Source organism: Oncorhynchus nerka, linkage group LG28 (assembly GCF_034236695.1).
Source record: "Oncorhynchus nerka isolate Pitt River linkage group LG28, Oner_Uvic_2.0, whole genome shotgun sequence".
Classification (NCBI taxonomy): domain Eukaryota; kingdom Metazoa; phylum Chordata; class Actinopteri; order Salmoniformes; family Salmonidae; genus Oncorhynchus; species Oncorhynchus nerka.
This window is the reverse complement of record NC_088423.1, coordinates 10234146-10252984: the sequence shown is the minus strand read 5'-3', so window position 1 is coordinate 10252984 and position 18839 is coordinate 10234146. Positions and strand designations below refer to the sequence as shown.

The 18839-nt window shown below is 45.7% G+C and overlaps 1 protein-coding gene across 1 annotated transcript in view; it reads left to right on the top strand.

Annotated features, from left to right (window-relative positions):
* Positions 1 to 18839, top strand: part of LOC115113810 (protein sidekick-2-like) — a 202754-nt gene that overhangs the window by 150589 nt on the left and 33326 nt on the right. The window contains 11 exon segments of the mRNA XM_065012628.1: positions 1660 to 1716; positions 3061 to 3162; positions 4119 to 4145; positions 4148 to 4233; positions 4428 to 4614; positions 5639 to 5776; positions 6227 to 6433; positions 6868 to 6993; positions 8414 to 8578; positions 8858 to 8998; positions 14308 to 14446. Of these exon segments, the coding sequence (XP_064868700.1) occupies positions 1660 to 1716; positions 3061 to 3162; positions 4119 to 4145; positions 4148 to 4233; positions 4428 to 4614; positions 5639 to 5776; positions 6227 to 6433; positions 6868 to 6993; positions 8414 to 8578; positions 8858 to 8998; positions 14308 to 14446 (1375 nt within the window).

Here is an 18839-nt window from a genome sequence, read left to right as displayed (position 1 = left end):
ATCCAACTTTGATGTAATGTCCTTAAAACAAGTCAAAATGAGGCTCAGTAGTGTGTGTGGCCTCCACGTGCCTGTATGACCTCCCTACAATGCCTGGGCATGCTCCTGATGAGGTGGCGGGATCTCCTCCCAGACCTGGACTAAAGCATCCGCCAACTCCTGGACAGTCTGTGGTGCAACGTGTCGTTGGTGGATGGAGCGAGACATGATGTCCCAGATGTGCTCAATTGGATTCAGGTCTGGGGAATGGGCGGGCCAGTCCATAGCATCAATGCCTTCCTCTTGCTGACACACTCCAGCCACATGAGGTCTAGCATTGTCTTGCATTAGGAGGAACCCAGGGCCAACCGCACCAGCATATGGTCTCACAAGGGGTCTGAGGATCTCATCTCGGTACCTAATGGCAGTCAGGCTACCTCTGGCGAGCACATGGAGGGCTGTGCGGCCCCCAAAAGAAATGTCACCCCACACCATGACTGACCCACCGCCAAACCGGTCATGCTGGACGATGTTGCAAGCAGCAGAATGTTCTCCACGGCATCTCCAGACTCTGTCACGTCTGTCACATGTGCTCAGTGTGAACCTGCTTTCATCTGTGAAGAGCACAGGGCGCCAGTGGCGAATTTGCCAATCTTGGTGTTCTCTGGCAAATGCCAAACGTCCTGCACAGTGTTGGGCTGTAAGCACAACCCCCACCTGTGGACGTCGGGCCCTCATACCACCCTCATGGAGTCTGTTTCTGACCTTTTGAGCAGACACATGCACATTTGTGGCCTGCTGGAGGTCATTTTGCAGGGCTCTGGCAGTGCTCCTCCTGCTCCTCCTTGCACAAAGGCGGAGGTAGCGGTCCTGCTGCTGGGTTTTTGCCCTCCTACGGCCTCCTCCACGTCTCCTGATGTACTGGCCTGTCTCCTGATAGCGCCTCCGTGCTCTGGACACTACGCTGACAGACACAGCAAATCTTCTTGCCACAGCTCGCATTGATGTGCCATCCTGGATGAGCTGCACTACCTGAGCCACTTGTGTGGGTTGTAGACTCCGTCTCATGCTACCACTAGAGTGAAAGCACCGCCAGCATTCAAAAGTGACCAAAACATCAGCCAGGAAGCATAGGAACTGAAAAGTGGTCTGTGGTCACCACCTGCCGAACCACTCCTTTATTGGGGGTGTCTTGCTAATTGCCTATAATTTCCACCTGTTGTCTATTCCATTTGCACAACAGCATGTGGAATTTATTGTCAATCAGTGTTGCTTCCTAAGTGGACAGTTTGATTTCACAGAAGTGTGATTGACTTGGAGTTACATTGTGTTGTTTAAGTGTTCCCTTTATTTTTTGGAGCAGTGTATATATATATATATATATATATATATATATATATATATATATATATATGTATGTATGTATAAAAACAAAAACATAGATAATAAACACTGAGTAGCAGCAGCTTTAAAAATGTAAATGCAAATAGTCTGGGTAACCATTTGATTAACTGTTTGGTTGTCTTGTGGCTTGGGGAAGAAGCTGCTAAGGAGACTTTTGGACCTATACTTGGCACTGCAGTACCACACCAACAAAATAACATGTCTCTTCTCTACCCCCCTCTCTCTTCTGACTTCTGACTCTCTCTCCTATTCATGTTTGACCCATCACCCTCACAGCCCCCTACAGCGTGAGAAACCTGAGCGAGTCCTCTCTCACCCAGTATGAGCTGGATAGTAAGTCCTCACAGGCCTGCCTGCGTCTCACACACTCTGTCTCACACACTCTGTCTCACACACACTGTCTCACTGCTGATGAAACAGTCTGACTCACTGCTGATGAAACACAATCTGTCTCACTGCTGATGAAACTCAATCTGTCTCACTGCTGATGAAACTCAATCTTTCTCACTGCTGATGAAACTCAATCTGTCTCACTGCTGATGAAACTCAATCCGTCTCACTGCTGATAAAACTCAATATGTCTCACTGCTGATGAAACACATACTGAACAGCACAGTGCCCTAGTGCTGGTAGTTAAACACACATACACATTCACACCACACACAATTTAGTTATAAAGCAGAAATAAGTTACTCGGTGTGTTATCTGTAGCCATGTATATGATACAGTCCGCTGCTTTGAGTTGGAGTCATGAGGAAATGTATATGATACAGTCCGCTGCTTTGAGTTGGAGTCATGAGGAAATGTATATGATACAGTCAGCTGCCTTGAGTTGGAGTCATGAGGAAATGTATATGATACAGTCCGCTGCTTTGAGTTGGAGTCATGAGGAAATGTATATGATACAGTCAGCTGCCTTGAGTTGGAGTCATGAGGAAATGTATATGATACAGTCAGCTGCTTTGAGTTGGAGTCATGAGGAAATGTATATGATACAGTCAGCTGCCTTGAGTTGGAGTCATGAGGAAATGTATATGATACAGTCAGCTGCCTTGAGTTGGAGTCATGAGGAAATGTATATGATACAGTCAGCTGCCTTGAGTTGGAGTCATGAGGAAATGTATATGATACAGTCAGCTGCCTTGAGTTGGAGTCATGAGGAAATGTATATGATACAGTCAGCTGCCTTGAGTTGGAGTCATGAGGAAATGGAAAGTGAAAGTAAGTCTAATGGAGTTGTTGCCACATGCTTTGTTTGTCTGTTCTGACAGTGTGCTCAAACAGACCCCTACATGAGCCCTGATTTAAAGACTCTCTGTCTATGTGGTTGCATTGTATTTTCAATAGGAATTGCTGGTAGATTTACTTGTCCATTCTAAGTCTCATGAGCTCATGAACTTGTATTTGTTTTGTTAAGCAGCACAAAGCCAGACGGTCACATATTTCAGGGTATTGCTTTCCAGTACGCAATAACAACTCAATTACATCCTTGGATAGACTCCAACTGCTGTATAAGACATTTATTTGAACAAAATCAACAAATGTATTTTCTGGCATGTATTAGTCGCCCCCACAAAATAGTTTTCTAACCTCTGGGTCCTTTCTGGTTAAATAAAAGTGAAATTAAATATTGTGCTGGGTTGTTGGTTAATGTCAGTGTTGTTCTTTGTTCCCCAGACCTGAGCAAACACAAGCGCTATGAGATCAGGATGAGTGTGTATAACGCCGTGGGGGAGGGACCAACCAGCACACCACAGGAAGTGTTTGTAGGAGAAGCAGGTAAGTTGCACAGTGAGGGAGTGAGGTTACACACACACACACACACACACACACACACACACACACACACACACACACACACACACACACACACACACACACACACACACACACAATCTATCTCTCTCTTTCTCTCTGCTTTTCTTGTCATTTCAATCATCACCTCAACGGAGGACCTGAATAGTAGAACTATAGACTATCTGACCTCCCTGAACAGGAGAACTATAGAGTATCTGACCTCCCTGAACAGGAGAACTATAGACTATCTGACCTCCCTGAACAGGAGAACTATAGACTATCTGACCTCCCTGAACAGTAGAACTATAGACTATCTGACCTCCCTGAACAGGAGAACTATAGACTATCTGACCTCCCTGAACAGGAGAACTATAGACTATCTGACCTCCCTGAACAGGAGAACTATAGACTATCTGACCTCCCTGAACAGTAGAACTATAGACTATCTGACCTCCCTGAACAGGAGAACTATAGACTATCTGACCTCCCTGAACAGGAGAACTATAGACTATCTGACCTCCCTGAACAGGAGAACTATAGACTATCTGACCTCCCTGAACAGTAGAACTATAGACTATCTGACCTCCCTGAACAGGAGAACTATAGACTATCTGACCTCCCTGAACAGGAGAACTATAGACTATCTGACCTCCCTGAACAGGAGAACTATAGACTATCTGACCTCCTTGAACAGTACAACTATAGACCATCTGACCTCCCTGAAGGCAGGGGGATTATTCTGCTTGTCAAGCTGCTTTTGGCAAACATCTATTGAATTGGTACCATTAAGTTCATTCAGGTTTCAGGATACATTCGCTTTTCTTAAATCCCCATGTCTTTGACTGTGAGAGCCTGGGAGTGTACAGTGAGGATGGTTTTCCCTGTTCTCAGCCAAACAGCTACCAGTTGCTTGATTTTTCATCTTGATTTTTTCACAGTACCCACCGCCCCACCTCAGAACGTGGCCATCAATCAGCAACGGCCACCCAGCTGGACGTGACGTGGGAGCCTCCTCCATTAGACTCTCAGAACGGAGACATCCAGGGATACAAGGTGAAGAGGAGGGTTTCACAAGGATGGAGTTACCATAGAATTCTTATCATTTAAATAATTCCAATCGAAGTCATTCAAATGTAATGGCAGTTACACATGTTTGCTTCTCTTTAATCCGAGTGGGATTTAAAGGCCATCTTTGCTGTGGGTAAGATGTGTCTGTTCTCCATATCTCCTCCTACTTCTCCCTCCAGGTGTACTTCTGGGAGATCCAGCACAAGAATGAGACGGAGAGACTGCGCACCCTGTTCCTGCCAGAGGGAGGGGTCAAGCTGAAGAACCTGACTGGATACACCACCTACATGATCAGTGTGGCCCTCTTCAACGCAGCAGGGGACGGGCCCCGAAGCCCACCAACCAGGGGCCTTACACAACAGGCTGGTAAGGGTGGGACACACACAGATACACACACACAGGAGCTGTCTATCTTAAAATGAAAAGAAAGCAATTCTATTGACTCAAATTCCTCCTCCAACTCCCACAAACCATCCAGGGATTTCTATCTGTGAGCTTTTATACAATGCACCTAATTGTTGCTGTCAGCATGCCAAGCCAGGAATGTTAGAAACCACACAGCATAAACATCAGTTACCTTTCAATTTCCTCTTTCAGTCTCTTGACTCATCCGCTGGTTCCCTGGACAGTCATGTTTGGTATAAATGGTATGAAAATGTTTAGAGGCTAAAAGTTATTTCTTTCTCGAAGCTCCTTCCTGTGGTTTCTTGGAAATGCCTTGTCTCTGGCTCAGTGTTCTAAATAGCAACAGAAGACAGTCACCAGATAGTTTTTCCCTCCAAAGGTCTTCCTCCCTCCCTTCTGAACAGTCACTGTAGAAATGTGTGTTTCATCTGATCCCCTCGTAAAAAGGAAAATGTTTGCAGTTTTCTGTGTTTGATATCTCAAGAGGGAGTGGAGGGGTGTAAGTGGGTGGTAGATACAGAGGGCTCTAGCATTTTTGGTGGAAAAGACAGAAGCAGGTGACAAGCGTGTTGAGGAGTAGAGATGCACAGGACTGGTAGCAGGAGGCTCATCACACAATGAAGCCTGTTTTTCACAGGACTGATAGCAGAAGGCTCATCACACAAATGAGAGATGTTTTGGATGTACTGTGTTAGTGTCACAAGCTCATCTATGGCACTGTAGCCTATAGGCACTGGAGGCTGATGATTTGATGGCTGTCATGGGGATAGAAAATGACTAAAAACAAACAACATATCCTAAATTGTTTTTGCAATGTCTTTCCAATCTTCAAAATAGAAATCATAACTCAAATTGTCCTGTGTTCTGAGGTCATCATAAAAAGGCTGTCAAAGTACACAATCCAAGATGTAGCACTACTGTCTATGGCCCCTAACCCTTAACATTTGACCCCTAACCTCTGACCTGTGTGTCCTCTGTACTCCAGCCCCCAGCGCTCCCAGCTTCATCCACTTCAGTGAGCTGACTACCACGTCGGTCAACGTGTCCTGGGGTGAGCCCACCTACCCCAACGGCATTCTAGAGGGCTACCGGCTGGTCTACGAGCCCTGCACCCCTGTTGACGGTAAGACACCCACCTCGTCATGTCCCACATCTCACATATGACAATTCACAATGAATGCACATTTCTGAATATGCATCCCAAATGACACCCCATTTCCTATGTAGTGCACTATTTTTGCCCTATATAGAGAGTAGATTGTCATTTGGGACACATGCTCAGTCTCACTGTCTGTGGCTAAACATCAACGATCCAAATAACTTAACTACATTGAAAACAACATTTTTTTCATTACTGAATGAGTGGTGGCCTTCATTTCGTGTGTTGACACCAAATAACATGCTGAATAATTTGATAATGTTACTGTGTTAACCCTTTTCATTCATTTCCCATGTATGTCCCAACAACTGTTGGACTGTGCCTATGTCAGTGTGTGTGTTTTTGTGTGTTTCATGTTGTTCCAATCCATTCTCTGGGTATTAGCCCCATTTTAAATGTGGTGTGTTTGTCTAGAATCTTCCGTGGCCTGTGCCGACTGTCTTCACTCCCCCTCCCCCCCAGGCGTCAGTAAGATAGTGACGGTGGACGTCAAAGGGGCCCCGTTCTGGATGAAGATCAAGGACCTGGCTGATGGGGTGACCTACAACTTCAGGATCCGGGCCAAGACGTTCACCTACGGGCCTGAGGTGGAGGCTAACATCACCATGGGGCCTGGGGAAGGTTTGTCTCCCTTTGGCTGTGCTTATAGTTCACTGAGGCCCAGATTCTAACTTGCAAAATGCCCCCTTTTGTTAAATGTATTTAACTAGGCAAGTGAGTTAAGAACAAATTCTTATTTACAATGACGTCCTAGGAACAGTGGGTTACCTGCCTTGTTCAGGGGCAGAACAGCAGATTTTTACCTTGTCAGCTCGGGGATTTGATCTAGCAACCTTTCGGCTACTGGTCCAACCCTCTAACCACAAGGTTACCTGCCGCCCCACTTAGCTCAACATTCTGTGCAAATCTTCAATTAACATCAATGAATGATTAACAAATGTCAGAGTGTGCTGGTCTCAATTTAAGATTAGGCCCTGAATGTGCCATAATATTTTTGAAAGTATATTGAGGCTGCCTGACCCTATAACCTTTCTCTAACCGTTGACCCCACGCAGGAGCCCCGGGCCCCCCTGGAGAGCCTTTCATCTCCCGGTACGGCTCAGCTCTTACCATCCACTGGTCCAACGGTGACCCCGGGAGTTCGCCTATCACACACTACGTCATCGAGGCCAGACCTTCAGGTATATACACCCAACACATGACATACTGGACACCACTGCTTGACGTATTCTTTTTAGCTTCTAGTGGATCTAAGAGCCTCAGCAGTGCATCTGCAGTGAACCCTGTCCTGGTTCACATACTGGACACTTCCAGATTGATTCACGTTTCACATTCTTTCCAATCATGCCATCTCTTAGCCCGGCCTGATACTTGCTTGGACAGGAATAATCTGTCTAAGATTAGAGTGTCAATGTGTTTCCACAGATGGTGATGCTCATTATCTATTCTTTTAATGGAGTATTGATTGAGGTGCAGCAGAGCTTGAGACGTAGTATCACGTTTCATCTGTGATTGGGAAAGGGGGGAACGGGGATACCTAGTCAGTTGCACAACTGAATGCATTCAACTGAAATGTGTCTTCCGCATTTAACCTAACCCCTCTAAATCATAGGGGGCTGCCTTAATCGACGTCCACGTCATTGGTGCACAGGGACAGCCGTACAGAGGGAATACATGGATGATGGATGTAGGGAGGGAGGCACAGAGGGAGGAATGGATTTCACTATCAGTTGGGGGCACTAAGCCCCAGATGTTGAGAGTATGGGACTGACTGACATGGTGGGAAACCCAATTAGGCAGCAGAGGCTTAGCTTCGTATGGATTACATTGATCTCCCTAGAGCAGGGCTATTCAACCTTATGGTTTTCTGTTCTACCTGATATTTAATTTCACACTCCTTGTGTCCCAAGTCTAAATCAGTCCCTGACCAGAGGGGAACAATGGGACAAATGAAGGTCCAGAGATTAGTTTTGGGGCCTTAGAGGATGATTAGGATGCCACAAACACATACCCCTAAACCCCAACCCCCTTGACCCTCTTTCTTATCCTAATATCCTGCCACTGTCCAAGTGACCCTGCCCCTAACCACATAAGTAGGACTAGTCAGCTCTTCTTGTTACTAGTGCACAGTCTGTCATAGTCAGGAAAAAGTGCTGAAAAACTATCTTCACTTCTTCACTACTGACATAAACGTTACATAAACTCTGGTGTTGGCTGATGTTCTTGAGCATTCCATGAACGCTGTCAAACTCCAAATAATATTTATGGTTATTAGCACTTAGCCCTTATGGATTCTGGCAGCCATTGCAAAAGGAAACATGAAACATCGCATAATAGACCCTCTTGTGAATCATACCTAGCCATGTTTTAGATCCGTTTTTGTACCTCTCAAAGACCAGAGAGCCCCATATGGAAGCTGTAAAATATATAACTTGCATAATGTGTATGTGGTATGAGTTACCTTGGACATTGTCAGATTGTTTTCATACTATAGGCTTTTAAATAAGCTTTTATATCAATGAGTCTGGTTTACCACTATGTTTTGTCATGTCTGATTACTACTCATTGAAATACATTCTACTTCTTCTACTCTGCCAACAGATGAGGGCTTGTGGGATATCTTGATCAAGGACATCCCAAAGGAAGTGACGTCATACGCCTTCAACATGGACATTCTGAAGCAAGGGGTTAGTTATGACTTCCGGGTTATTGGCGTGAACGACTATGGCTACGGGTCTCCTAGTCCACCCTCAGCCTCCATATCTGGTGAGTTATTTCATATATCTACAGTATGTCCCAGATGTCACCCTATTCCCTAGTACACTACTTCTGGCCAGGGCTCATAGGGGTGTCATTTGAGGGACACACAAGCCATTGAGCTTGAGGTTTTCATGTTAATCAATGACAATATTACTTCATTATATAGAATATAAGACTAATCAGTATAACATAAATGTACCGCAGTCATTTTCAGATGCTACCTTTGCATCAGTGCTCCCTGTCCTTGTGTTTAGTCCAGTTGTTATATGTGTTCTTCTCCTCCAGCCAAAAAGGTGGCGCCATTCTACGAGGAGTGGTGGTTCTTGGTGGTGGTGGCCCTGGTAGGTCTTATCTTCATCCTCCTTCTGGTCTTCATCCTCATCATCAGAGGACAGAGCAAGAAGTACGCCAAGAAATCTGACTCAGGTGAGAGGCAGAGACGAAGATGTCATTGACCTGATATTACTAGGCAACAAGCTATTTGTTATGGTTATGGTTTGGTTTTGGGTAGTATGGAGAGAGGGAGGGAGGGAGAGTGAGTGATAGAGAGAGGGAGAGGAAAGAGGGGAAATGAGAGAGATCTATAGAGGAGGAGTATATTAGAGGAGGAGTATAGTAGAGGGGGAGTATACTAGAGGAGGAGTATAGTAGAGGAGGAGTATAGTAAAGGAGGAGTATAATAGAGGAGGAGTATAGTAGAGGAGGAGTATAGTAGAGGAGGAGTATAGTAGAGGGGGAGTATAGTAGAGGAGGAGTATAGTAGAGGAGCAGTATATCAGAGGGGGAGTATAGTAGAGGAGGAGTATAGTAGAGGAGGAGTATAGTAGAGGAGGAGTATAGTAGAGGAACAGTATAGTAGAGGAAGAGTGTAGTAGAGGAGGAGTGTAGTAGAGGGGGAGTATAGTAGAGGGGGAGTATAGTAGAGGAGGAGTATAGTAGAGGGGCAGTATAGTAGAGGAGGAGTATAGTAGTATAGTAGAGGAGGAGTATAGTAGATAGTAGAGGAGGAGTATAGTAGAGGAGGAGTATAGTAGAGGAGGAGTATAGTAGAAGGCCTACAGTATCTATTCTGCTACTCTCTGAAATTAGCAGGTATTTCCTCTGGCTCAACACGTATCTCTGCTGTGTGGCACTGTCAGTGCCAGTCTGGTTCACGGGCACTCCTGCCAGGGTAGGGCATCCAGCGGGTCACTGCCCATGTTTCTGACTGACAGACGAAACACAAGAGGTCCTTTCTTCCCTTCTCCATCGCTTCCCTTTATTCTCTGCTCTCTCACACAAAGATACTCTCACAGACCCCCTGTAACTCCCTCATGGAATACTGGACCAGTCCTAGTTAACAGATCAGCTTGTTAGTGTGACTGCAAATAGAGTGACTATTTGCAGAATGACAGCTTTGCTCCCAGATGTCTTTGGAGGGGTCTGGTATATCAGGGGGGTAGTTGATGTTTGGACCTTTGGGTTCTCGTAGATTCCTACTTCACTCATAGGCAGGGAATATATTATCATACTGTAGACCCAGGCCCAATAGAGTCTGCTGATCAAAGCTCTCGCTAAGAAGTGGTAGGTCAGAAGGTAGATCAGAGAAGTAACAACACAAATCAGTTTTAAATCAGCATCTTTACATCAACATCAGCTGATAAGGCTATTGACCTAGACTAAAACGTGGGTTTTAGTTTAGGTTTAAAGGCTGTGTTTTGGTTGAATATTGTGGAATTTATCATCAGTGTTTAGATGCCTGGCTTCAATCGCCTAATATTTTTATTTTTTTATTTTTTTTATTTCACCTTTATTTAACCAGGTAGGCTAAGTTCTCATTTGCAACTGCGACCTGGCCAAGATAAAGCATAGCAGTGTGAACAGACAACACAGAGTTACACATGGAGTAAACAATTAACAAGTCAATAACACAGTAGAAAAAAATGGGCAGTCTATATACAATGTGTGCAAAAGGCATGAGGAGGTAGGCGAATAATACAATTTTGCAGATTAACACTGGAGTGATAAATGATCAGATGGTCATGTACAGGTAGAGATATTGGTGTGCAAAAGAGCAGAAAAGTAAATAAATAAAAAAACAGTATAAAAACAGTATGGGAATGAGGTAGGTGAAAATGGGTGGGCTATTTACCAATAGACTATGTACAGCTGCAGCGATCGGTTAGCTGCTCGGATAGCTGATGTTTGAAGTTGGTGAGGGAGATAAAAGTCTCCAACTTCAGCGATTTTTGCAGTTCGTTCCAGTCACAGGCAGCAGAGTACTGGAACGAAAGGCGGCCAAATGAGGTGTTGGCTTTAGGGATGATCAGTGAGATACACCTGCTGGAGCGCGTGCTACGGATGGGTGTTGCCATCGTGACCAGTGAACTGAGATAAGGCAGAGCTTTACCTAGCATGGACTTGTAGATGACCTGGAGCCAGTGGGTCTGGCGACGAATATGTAGCGAGGGCCAGCCGACTAGAGCATACAAGTCGCAGTGGTGGGTGGTATAAGGTGCTTTGGTGACAAAACGGATGGCACTGTGATAGACTGCATCCAGTTTGCTGAGTAGAGTGTTGGAAGCCATTTTGTAGATGACATCGCCGAAGTCGAGGATCGGTAGGATAGTCAGTTTTACTAGGGTAAGCTTGGCGGCGTGAGTGAAGGAGGCTTTGTTGCGGAATAGAAAGCCGACTATTGATTTGATTTTCGATTGGAGATGTTTGATGTGAGTCTGGAAGGAGAGTTTGCAGTCTAGCCAGACACCTAGGTACTTATAGATGTCCACATATTCAAGGTCGGAACCATCCAGGGTGGTGATGCTAGTCGGGCGTGCGGGTGCAGGCAGCGATCGGTTGAAAAGCATGCATTTGGTTTTACTCGCGTTTAAGAGCAGTTGGAGGCCACGGAAGGAGTGCTGTATGGCATTGAAGCTCGTTTGGAGGTTAGATAGCACAGTGTCCAATGACGGGCCGAAAGTATATAGAATGGTGTCGTCTGCGTAGAGGTGGATCAGGGAATCGCCCGCAGCAAGAGCAACATCATTGATATATACAGAGAAAAGAGTCGGCCCGAGAATTGAACCCTGTGGCACCCCCATAGAGACTGCCAGAGGACCGGACAGCATGCCCTCCGATTTGACACACTGAACTCTGTCTGCAAAGTAATTGGTGAACCAGGCAAGGCAGTCATCCGAAAAACCGAGGCTATTGAGTCTGCCGATAAGAATATGGTGATTGACAGAGTCGAAAGCCTTGGCGAGGTTGATGAAGACGGCTGCACAGTACTGTCTTTTATCGATGGCGGTTATGATATCGTTTAGTACCTTGAGTGTGGCTGAGGTGCACCCGTGACCGGCTCGGAACCCAGATTGCACAGCGGAGAAGGTACGGTGGGATTCGAGATGGTCAGTGACCTGTTTGTTGACTTGGCTTTCGAAGACCTTAGATAGGCAGGGCAGGATGGATATAGGTCTATAGCAGTTTGGGTCCAGGGTGTCTCCCCCTTTGAAGAGGGGGATGACTGCGGAAGCTTTCCAATCCTTGGGGATCTCAGACGATATGAAAGAGAGGTTGAACAGGCTGGTAATAGGGGTTGCGACAATGGCGGCAGATAGTTTCAGAAATAGAGGGTCCAGATTGTCAAGCCCAGCTGATTTGTACGGGTCCAGGTTTTGCAGCTCTTTCAGAACATCTGCTATCTGGATTTGGGTAAAGGAGAACCTGGAGAGGCTTGGGCGAGGAGCTGCGGGGGGCGGAGCTGTTGGCAGAGGTTGGAGTAGCCAGGCGGAAGGCATGGCCAGCCGTTGAGAAGTGCTTATTGAAGTTTTCGATAATCATGGATTTATCGGTGGAGACCGTGTTACCTAGCCTCAGTGCAGTGGGCAGCTGGGAGGAGGTGCTCTTGTTCTCCATGGACTTCACAGTGTCCCAGAACTTTTTGGAGTTGGAGCTACAGGATGCAAACTTCTGCCTGAAGAAGCTGGCCTTAGCTTTCCTGACTGACTGCGTGTATTGGTTCCTGACTTCCCTGAACAGTTGCATATCACGGCTATTCGATGCTATTGCAGTCCGCCACAGGATGTTTTTGTGCTGGTCGAGGGCAGTCAGGTCTGGAGTGAACCAAGGGCTGTATCTGTTCTTGGTTCTGCATCTTTGAACGGAGCATGCTTATCTAAAATGGTGAGGAAGTTACTTTTAAAGAATGACCAGGCATCCTCAACTGACGGGATGAGGTCAATGTCCTTCCAGGATACCCGGGCCAGGTCGATTAGAAAGGCCTGCTCACAGAAGTGTTTTAGGGAGCGTTTGACAGTGATGAGGGGTGGTCGTTTGACTGCGGCTCCGTGGCGGATACAGGCAATGAGGCAGTGATCGCTGAGATCCTGGTTGAAGACAGCGGAGGTGTATTTGGAGGGCCAGTTGGTCAGGATGACGTCTATGAGGGTGCCCTTGTGTACAGAGTTAGGGTTGTACCTGGTGGGTTCCTTGATGATTTGAGTGAGATTGAGGGCATCTAGCTTACATTGTAGGACTGCCGGGGTGTTAAGCATATCCCAGTTTAGGTCACCTAACAGAACAAACTCTGAAGCTAGATGGGGGCGATAAATTCACAAATGGTGTCTAGGGCACAGCTGGGAGCTGAGGGAGGTCGGTAGCAGGCGGCAACAGTGAGAGACTTATTTCTAGAGAGAGTAATTTTCAAAATTAGTAGTTCGAACTGTTTGGGTATGGACCTGGAAAGTATGACATTACTTTGCAGGCTATCTCTGCAGTAGACTGCAACTCCGCCCCCTTTGGCAGTTCTATCTTGACGGAAGATGTTATAGTTGGGTATGGAAATCTCTGCATTTTTGGTGGCCTTCCTGAGCCAGGATTCAGACACAGCAAGGACATCAGGGTTAGCAGAGTGTGCTAAAGCAGTGAGTAAAACAAACTTAGGGAGGAGGCTTCTGATGTTGACATGCATAAAACCAAGGCTTTTTCGATCACAGAAGTCAACAAATGAGGGTACCTGGGGACATGCAGGGCCTGGGTTTACCTCCACATCACCCGCGGAACAGAGAAGGAGTAGTATGAGGGTGCGGCTAAAGGCTATCAAAACTGGTCGCCTAGAGCGTTGGGGGCAGAGGATAAGAGGAGCAGGTTTCTGGGCATGGTAGAATATATTCAGGGCATAATGCGCAGACAGGGGTATGGTGGGGTGCGGGTACAGCGGAGGTAAGCCCAGGCACTGGGTGATGATGAGAGAGGTTGTATCTCTGGACATGCTGGTTGTAATGGGTGAGGTCACCGCATGTGTGGGAGGTGGGACAAAGGAGGTAACAGGGGTATGCAGAGTGGATCTAGGGGCTCCATTGTGAACTAAAACAATGATAACTAAATACTATATACTGGCGATGACATCATTATGGAATCGTTCCAGTCACTCCTCTAGTTTCTATAGAACTCAGTAGTAACATTAGTAGTGGTAGAGTACATAACAGAATATTATGAATAACATACATCCATGATTCATCCTCTAGTGTTTCTATACAACTCATAGTGTACGTGCAAAATGGCACCCTATTCCCTATGTGGTGCACTTCTTTTGACAAGGGCCTATATAAGGAATATGGAGCCATTTGGGGCACAGCCATACAGTAGTAAAAGTACTAGAGTGGGCTACATGACATACAGCATCACTAACCTCCAACTGCCTGTCCGTCCGTCCCTCTGGCCTGTAGTCACAGTGTCTCCCTATGTGTGTTCATCAGGGAACAACTCCAACTGTAATGCCCTGACCCATGGAGATATGGTCAGCCTGGACGAAGGACGCTTCCCCGCCCTGGAACTCAACAACCGACGGCTGTCTGTCAAGAACTCCTTCTGCCGTAAGAACGGTGTCTATACCAGGTCAGTAACCAGCCATGGCCACACCAAGAACATGTCTCTAGCTATGGCCACACCAAGAACATGCCTCTAGCTATGGCCACACCAAGAACATGTCTCTAGCTATGGCCACACCAAGAACATGCCTCCAGCTATGGCCACACCAAGAACATGTCTCTAGCTATGGCCACACCAAGAACATGCCTCTAGCTATGGCCACACCAAGAACATGCCTCTAGCTATGACCACACCAAGAACATGTCTCTAGCTATGGCCACACCAAGAACATGTCTCTAGCTATGGCCACACCAAGAACATGGCTCTAGCTATGACCACACCAAGAACATGTCTCTAGCTATGGCCACACCAAGAACATGTCTCTAGCTATGGCCACACCAAGAACATGGCTCTAGCTATGGCCACACCAAGAACATGTCTCTAACTATGGCCACACCAAGAACATGCCTCTAGCTATGGCCACACCAAGAACATGCCTCTAGCTATGGCCACACCAAGAACATGTCTCTAGCTATGGCCACACGAAGACCATGCCTCTAGCTATGGCCACACGAAGAACATGCCTCTAGCTATAGCCACACCAAGAACATGCCTCTAGCTATGGCCACACCAAGAACATGTCTCTAGCTATGGCCACACCAAGAACATGTCTCTAGCTATGGCCACACCAAGAACATGGCTCTAGCTATGGCCACACCAAGAACATGTCTCTAACTATGGCCACACCAAGAACATGCCTCTAGCTATGGCCACACCAAGAACATGCCTCTAGCTATGGCCACACCAAGAACATGTCTCTAGCTATGGCCACACCAAGAACATGTCTCTAGCTATGGCCACACCAAGAACATGCCTCTAGCTATGGCCACACCAAGAACATGTCTCTAGCTATGGCCACACCAAGAACATGCCTCTAGCTATGGCCACACCAAGAACATGTCTCTAGCTATGGCCACACCAAGAACATGCCTCTAGCTATGGCCACACCAAGAACATGTCTCTAGCTATGGCCACACCAAGAACATGCCTCTAGCTATGGCCACACCAAGAACATGCCTCTAGCTATGGCCACACCAAGAACATGTCTCTAGCTATGGCCACACCAAGAACATGCCTCTAGCTATGGCCACACCAAGAACATGTCTCTAGCTATGGCCACACCAAGAACATGCCTCTAGCTATGGCCACACCAAGAACATGCCTCTAGCTATGGCCACACCAAGAACATGTCTCTAGCTATGGCCACACCAAGAACATGCTTCTAGCTATGGCCACACCAAGAACATGCCTCTAGCTATGGCCACACCAAGAACATGCCTCTAGCTATGGCCACACCAAGAACATGTCTCTAGCTATGGCAACACCAAGAACATGCCTCTAGCTATGGCCACACCAAGAACATGCCTCTAGTTATGGACACACCAAGAACATGCCTCTAGCTATGGCCACACCAAGAACATGCCTCTAGCTATGGCCACACCAAGAACATGCCTCTAGCTATGGCCACACCAAGAACATGTCTCTAGCTATGGCCACACCAAGAACATGTCTCTAGCTATGGCCACACGAAGACCATGCCTCTAGCTATGGCCACACGAAGAACATGCCTCTAGCTATAGCCACACCAAGAACATGCCTCTAGCTATGGCCACACCAAGAACATGCCTCTAGCTATGGCCACACCAAGAACATGCCTCTAGCTATGGCCACACCAAGAACATGTCTCTAGCCATGGCCACACCAAGAACAGGATCATGTTGTCATCTAGAGACAAATGTATGTATTTTCCAAGCTATAGCACACCATTTGTTACATACAGCATGTTTTTAAAGGATCAAATAGTTTGGTCTGCTTCGTATTTTCATTTTTGCCATGGAAAAAATATTGCGATACTGGTATAATCCCATGCCCTACTTGGCATGTAAACAAATGTCTTTACATTACCTTGAGTTGACACTTTTACTCATTGCACCTTTAAATTGACTGGTTTGAATATGTTTTTGACAATACTGTATAGTTACAATGCTAAGTATTATGGTACTGCGTTTATCATTATTGAGAAAACACTATGGCTGTGTCTGAAATGTGACTTGCCTACCGCTTACTAAAACTACATACTGTGTACTAATCGTACTACATACTATTTAGAATGTCCTGTTTAGTAAAAACGTGTGCAGTAAGCAGCAAATATCAACATAATCAACATAATCCATACTGTTCCCCGCTATTCATTTGTTTTTGTAGAGTGCGTCCCTTATTATAAATATCAGTTGTTGTCAGACGCAGTGGGTGTGAAAAGACCATTCTCCTCCTCAAAAGTGTGCAGGGAATTCTATAAATGAAAGCCGAAATAAGTATTACAGTCAGGCATAAAGTAAAAGTAAACTCAATTTCCAAAATTTCACGTATTATAAAATGTTCTATTTTTGCATACCCTAAATTCCAAAAATGTAGAACGCCCGTATGGGTATTTGGACATCGCCTATGACTTGAATCATGCATGGAGAAGTCCAACTAAGGCCGATGGATGGAACAGACTTTTTGCTGTGATGGAATGTATACTCTCCTATTAACCCTATATTTCCACTGTAAAACACAAAGAGAATGTCTGCTTTCTTATGATGCAGTATATTCCAGGCATGGGTTCAAATACTTTTCAAAAACTTTAAGCTTTTGCTTTAGCTGGCTTGCACTCAAAAAAAAGGCTAGATTAAATTCAACCCAGTGCTGGGTAAATAGTGGACAGAACAAACGTTGGGTTATTTGAACCCAGCCAGTTGGGTTATTGAGCTGTGATCCGGAGGCATGACTGAGTAAGGGCGTAGCTTTCAGCTATTTCATTTTGGCCACCCGTGAGAGTAAATGTAATTCCGATTCATCTGTTGTGTTGTATTGTCAGCACATGTTAAGATGACGCCCCATAGAACGGAAGAAAAGATGGCGCGACACAAAGAAGGGTGTGAGGTTCAAACTGTGAAATACAAACCAAGTAATTTCTCTTATGAGTCAAGTACAGGACAGATAATTGCTTGTTACGCTCCTAAAAAACGTGAGCAGGCGATGGATGGTGAACTGGAAAAGATCATTCTCCTGACAGAAGTGAAGAGTAAGAACCTGCGCTGACAGGTGAGGTGAAGGCTTCCAGGCCTTACCCTGATGATCAGGAAAATGCCCAAGATGACTCTGGCCCAGAGGCAGTACGATTCATGGAGAAAGTGGATCCATGCCTTTTGGCTTATCCGTTTGTCAGTTTGTGGTGTTAGGCTGGGTTCTGTCAATATGGTCAAAGTCTAGATTTTTTGTGTGTCTGCTGCCCAGAGGGAGAGAGGGCTACACGTTTCACGACTCGGGACAAAAGCTGTATCCTGCTTTGCTCTTTGGAGTGCAGCTGAAAGGAGTGATAACTGGGGTGGTGTTGAGATGGATCTACTGAAGTTGAGGATCCCCGGTGTCTGTGATACATGCCATTTGGTGCAATGCAGACCTAGTGGCAAGCTTGAGACTGAGGAGACCCTTTCTGATCTTCTGAGTTTTGATGCAGAATGCTTCCCGGATAAGTCATGCTAGGGTATTTAAATTATCCTGTGACAGTTTTTGTTCCAAACTAGGGCTGACCCCATTTAGTCGACTGGTCGAATGCTTGGTCGAGATTTTTTTAGTCAGCAATGGCAAAGCAATTATGGCACACGAGACACCTGTGTGATTCATTAGTCTGAGTGGACTAATCCATTGTGGAGGCAAAGGGGATGGCACACCAGTTTCACCAGTAGTACATTTACCCTTAATTCCCATTATTTATAATCTACGTTTTAGTTATGGTAATTTATGTTAATGCTTCAATATATTATATATTATTATTAAAGTCTTACCATTGTCATTGTAGGTGTGGACACATTATTTGCAGAGCACACAACCTAGGCTTACAAATGTTGGTTTATTTAATTCCATTTATGAGTTTTAAATGTATTTATTGTCTTTTGTTTGGACCGCACATGTCAGTCTTGAGTGAGGACACACACTTGATTACGCATAGAACTTGTCCTAGGCTACCATCATTGTGGAGCTTCTCAAAGTAATTTCTTCTTTGCCTCAAACAGCAAGTAAACAAAGTCTGTTTTTACATCCCATTGAGAATGACAATAGTTCCTCAACGTTGCCTATTTGCTCAATCTTTCCAGCTCTCTCCCTTTCAATAACCACTCAGCATGAAAGGGGATAAAAATGTCATACTCTGGCCGGGTGGAAACATGATTAAATAGGCCTACATGATTACTTCTTATCCCTTGCGCAAATAGCCTACAGCTCTGGCTGTCCGGAGCTCACTGGCACAGGAAACTCTGAGGGCCCAGAATATTTTATACAATGTTTAGTTTTCTATCATGAGCTTGGGCTGACTAAG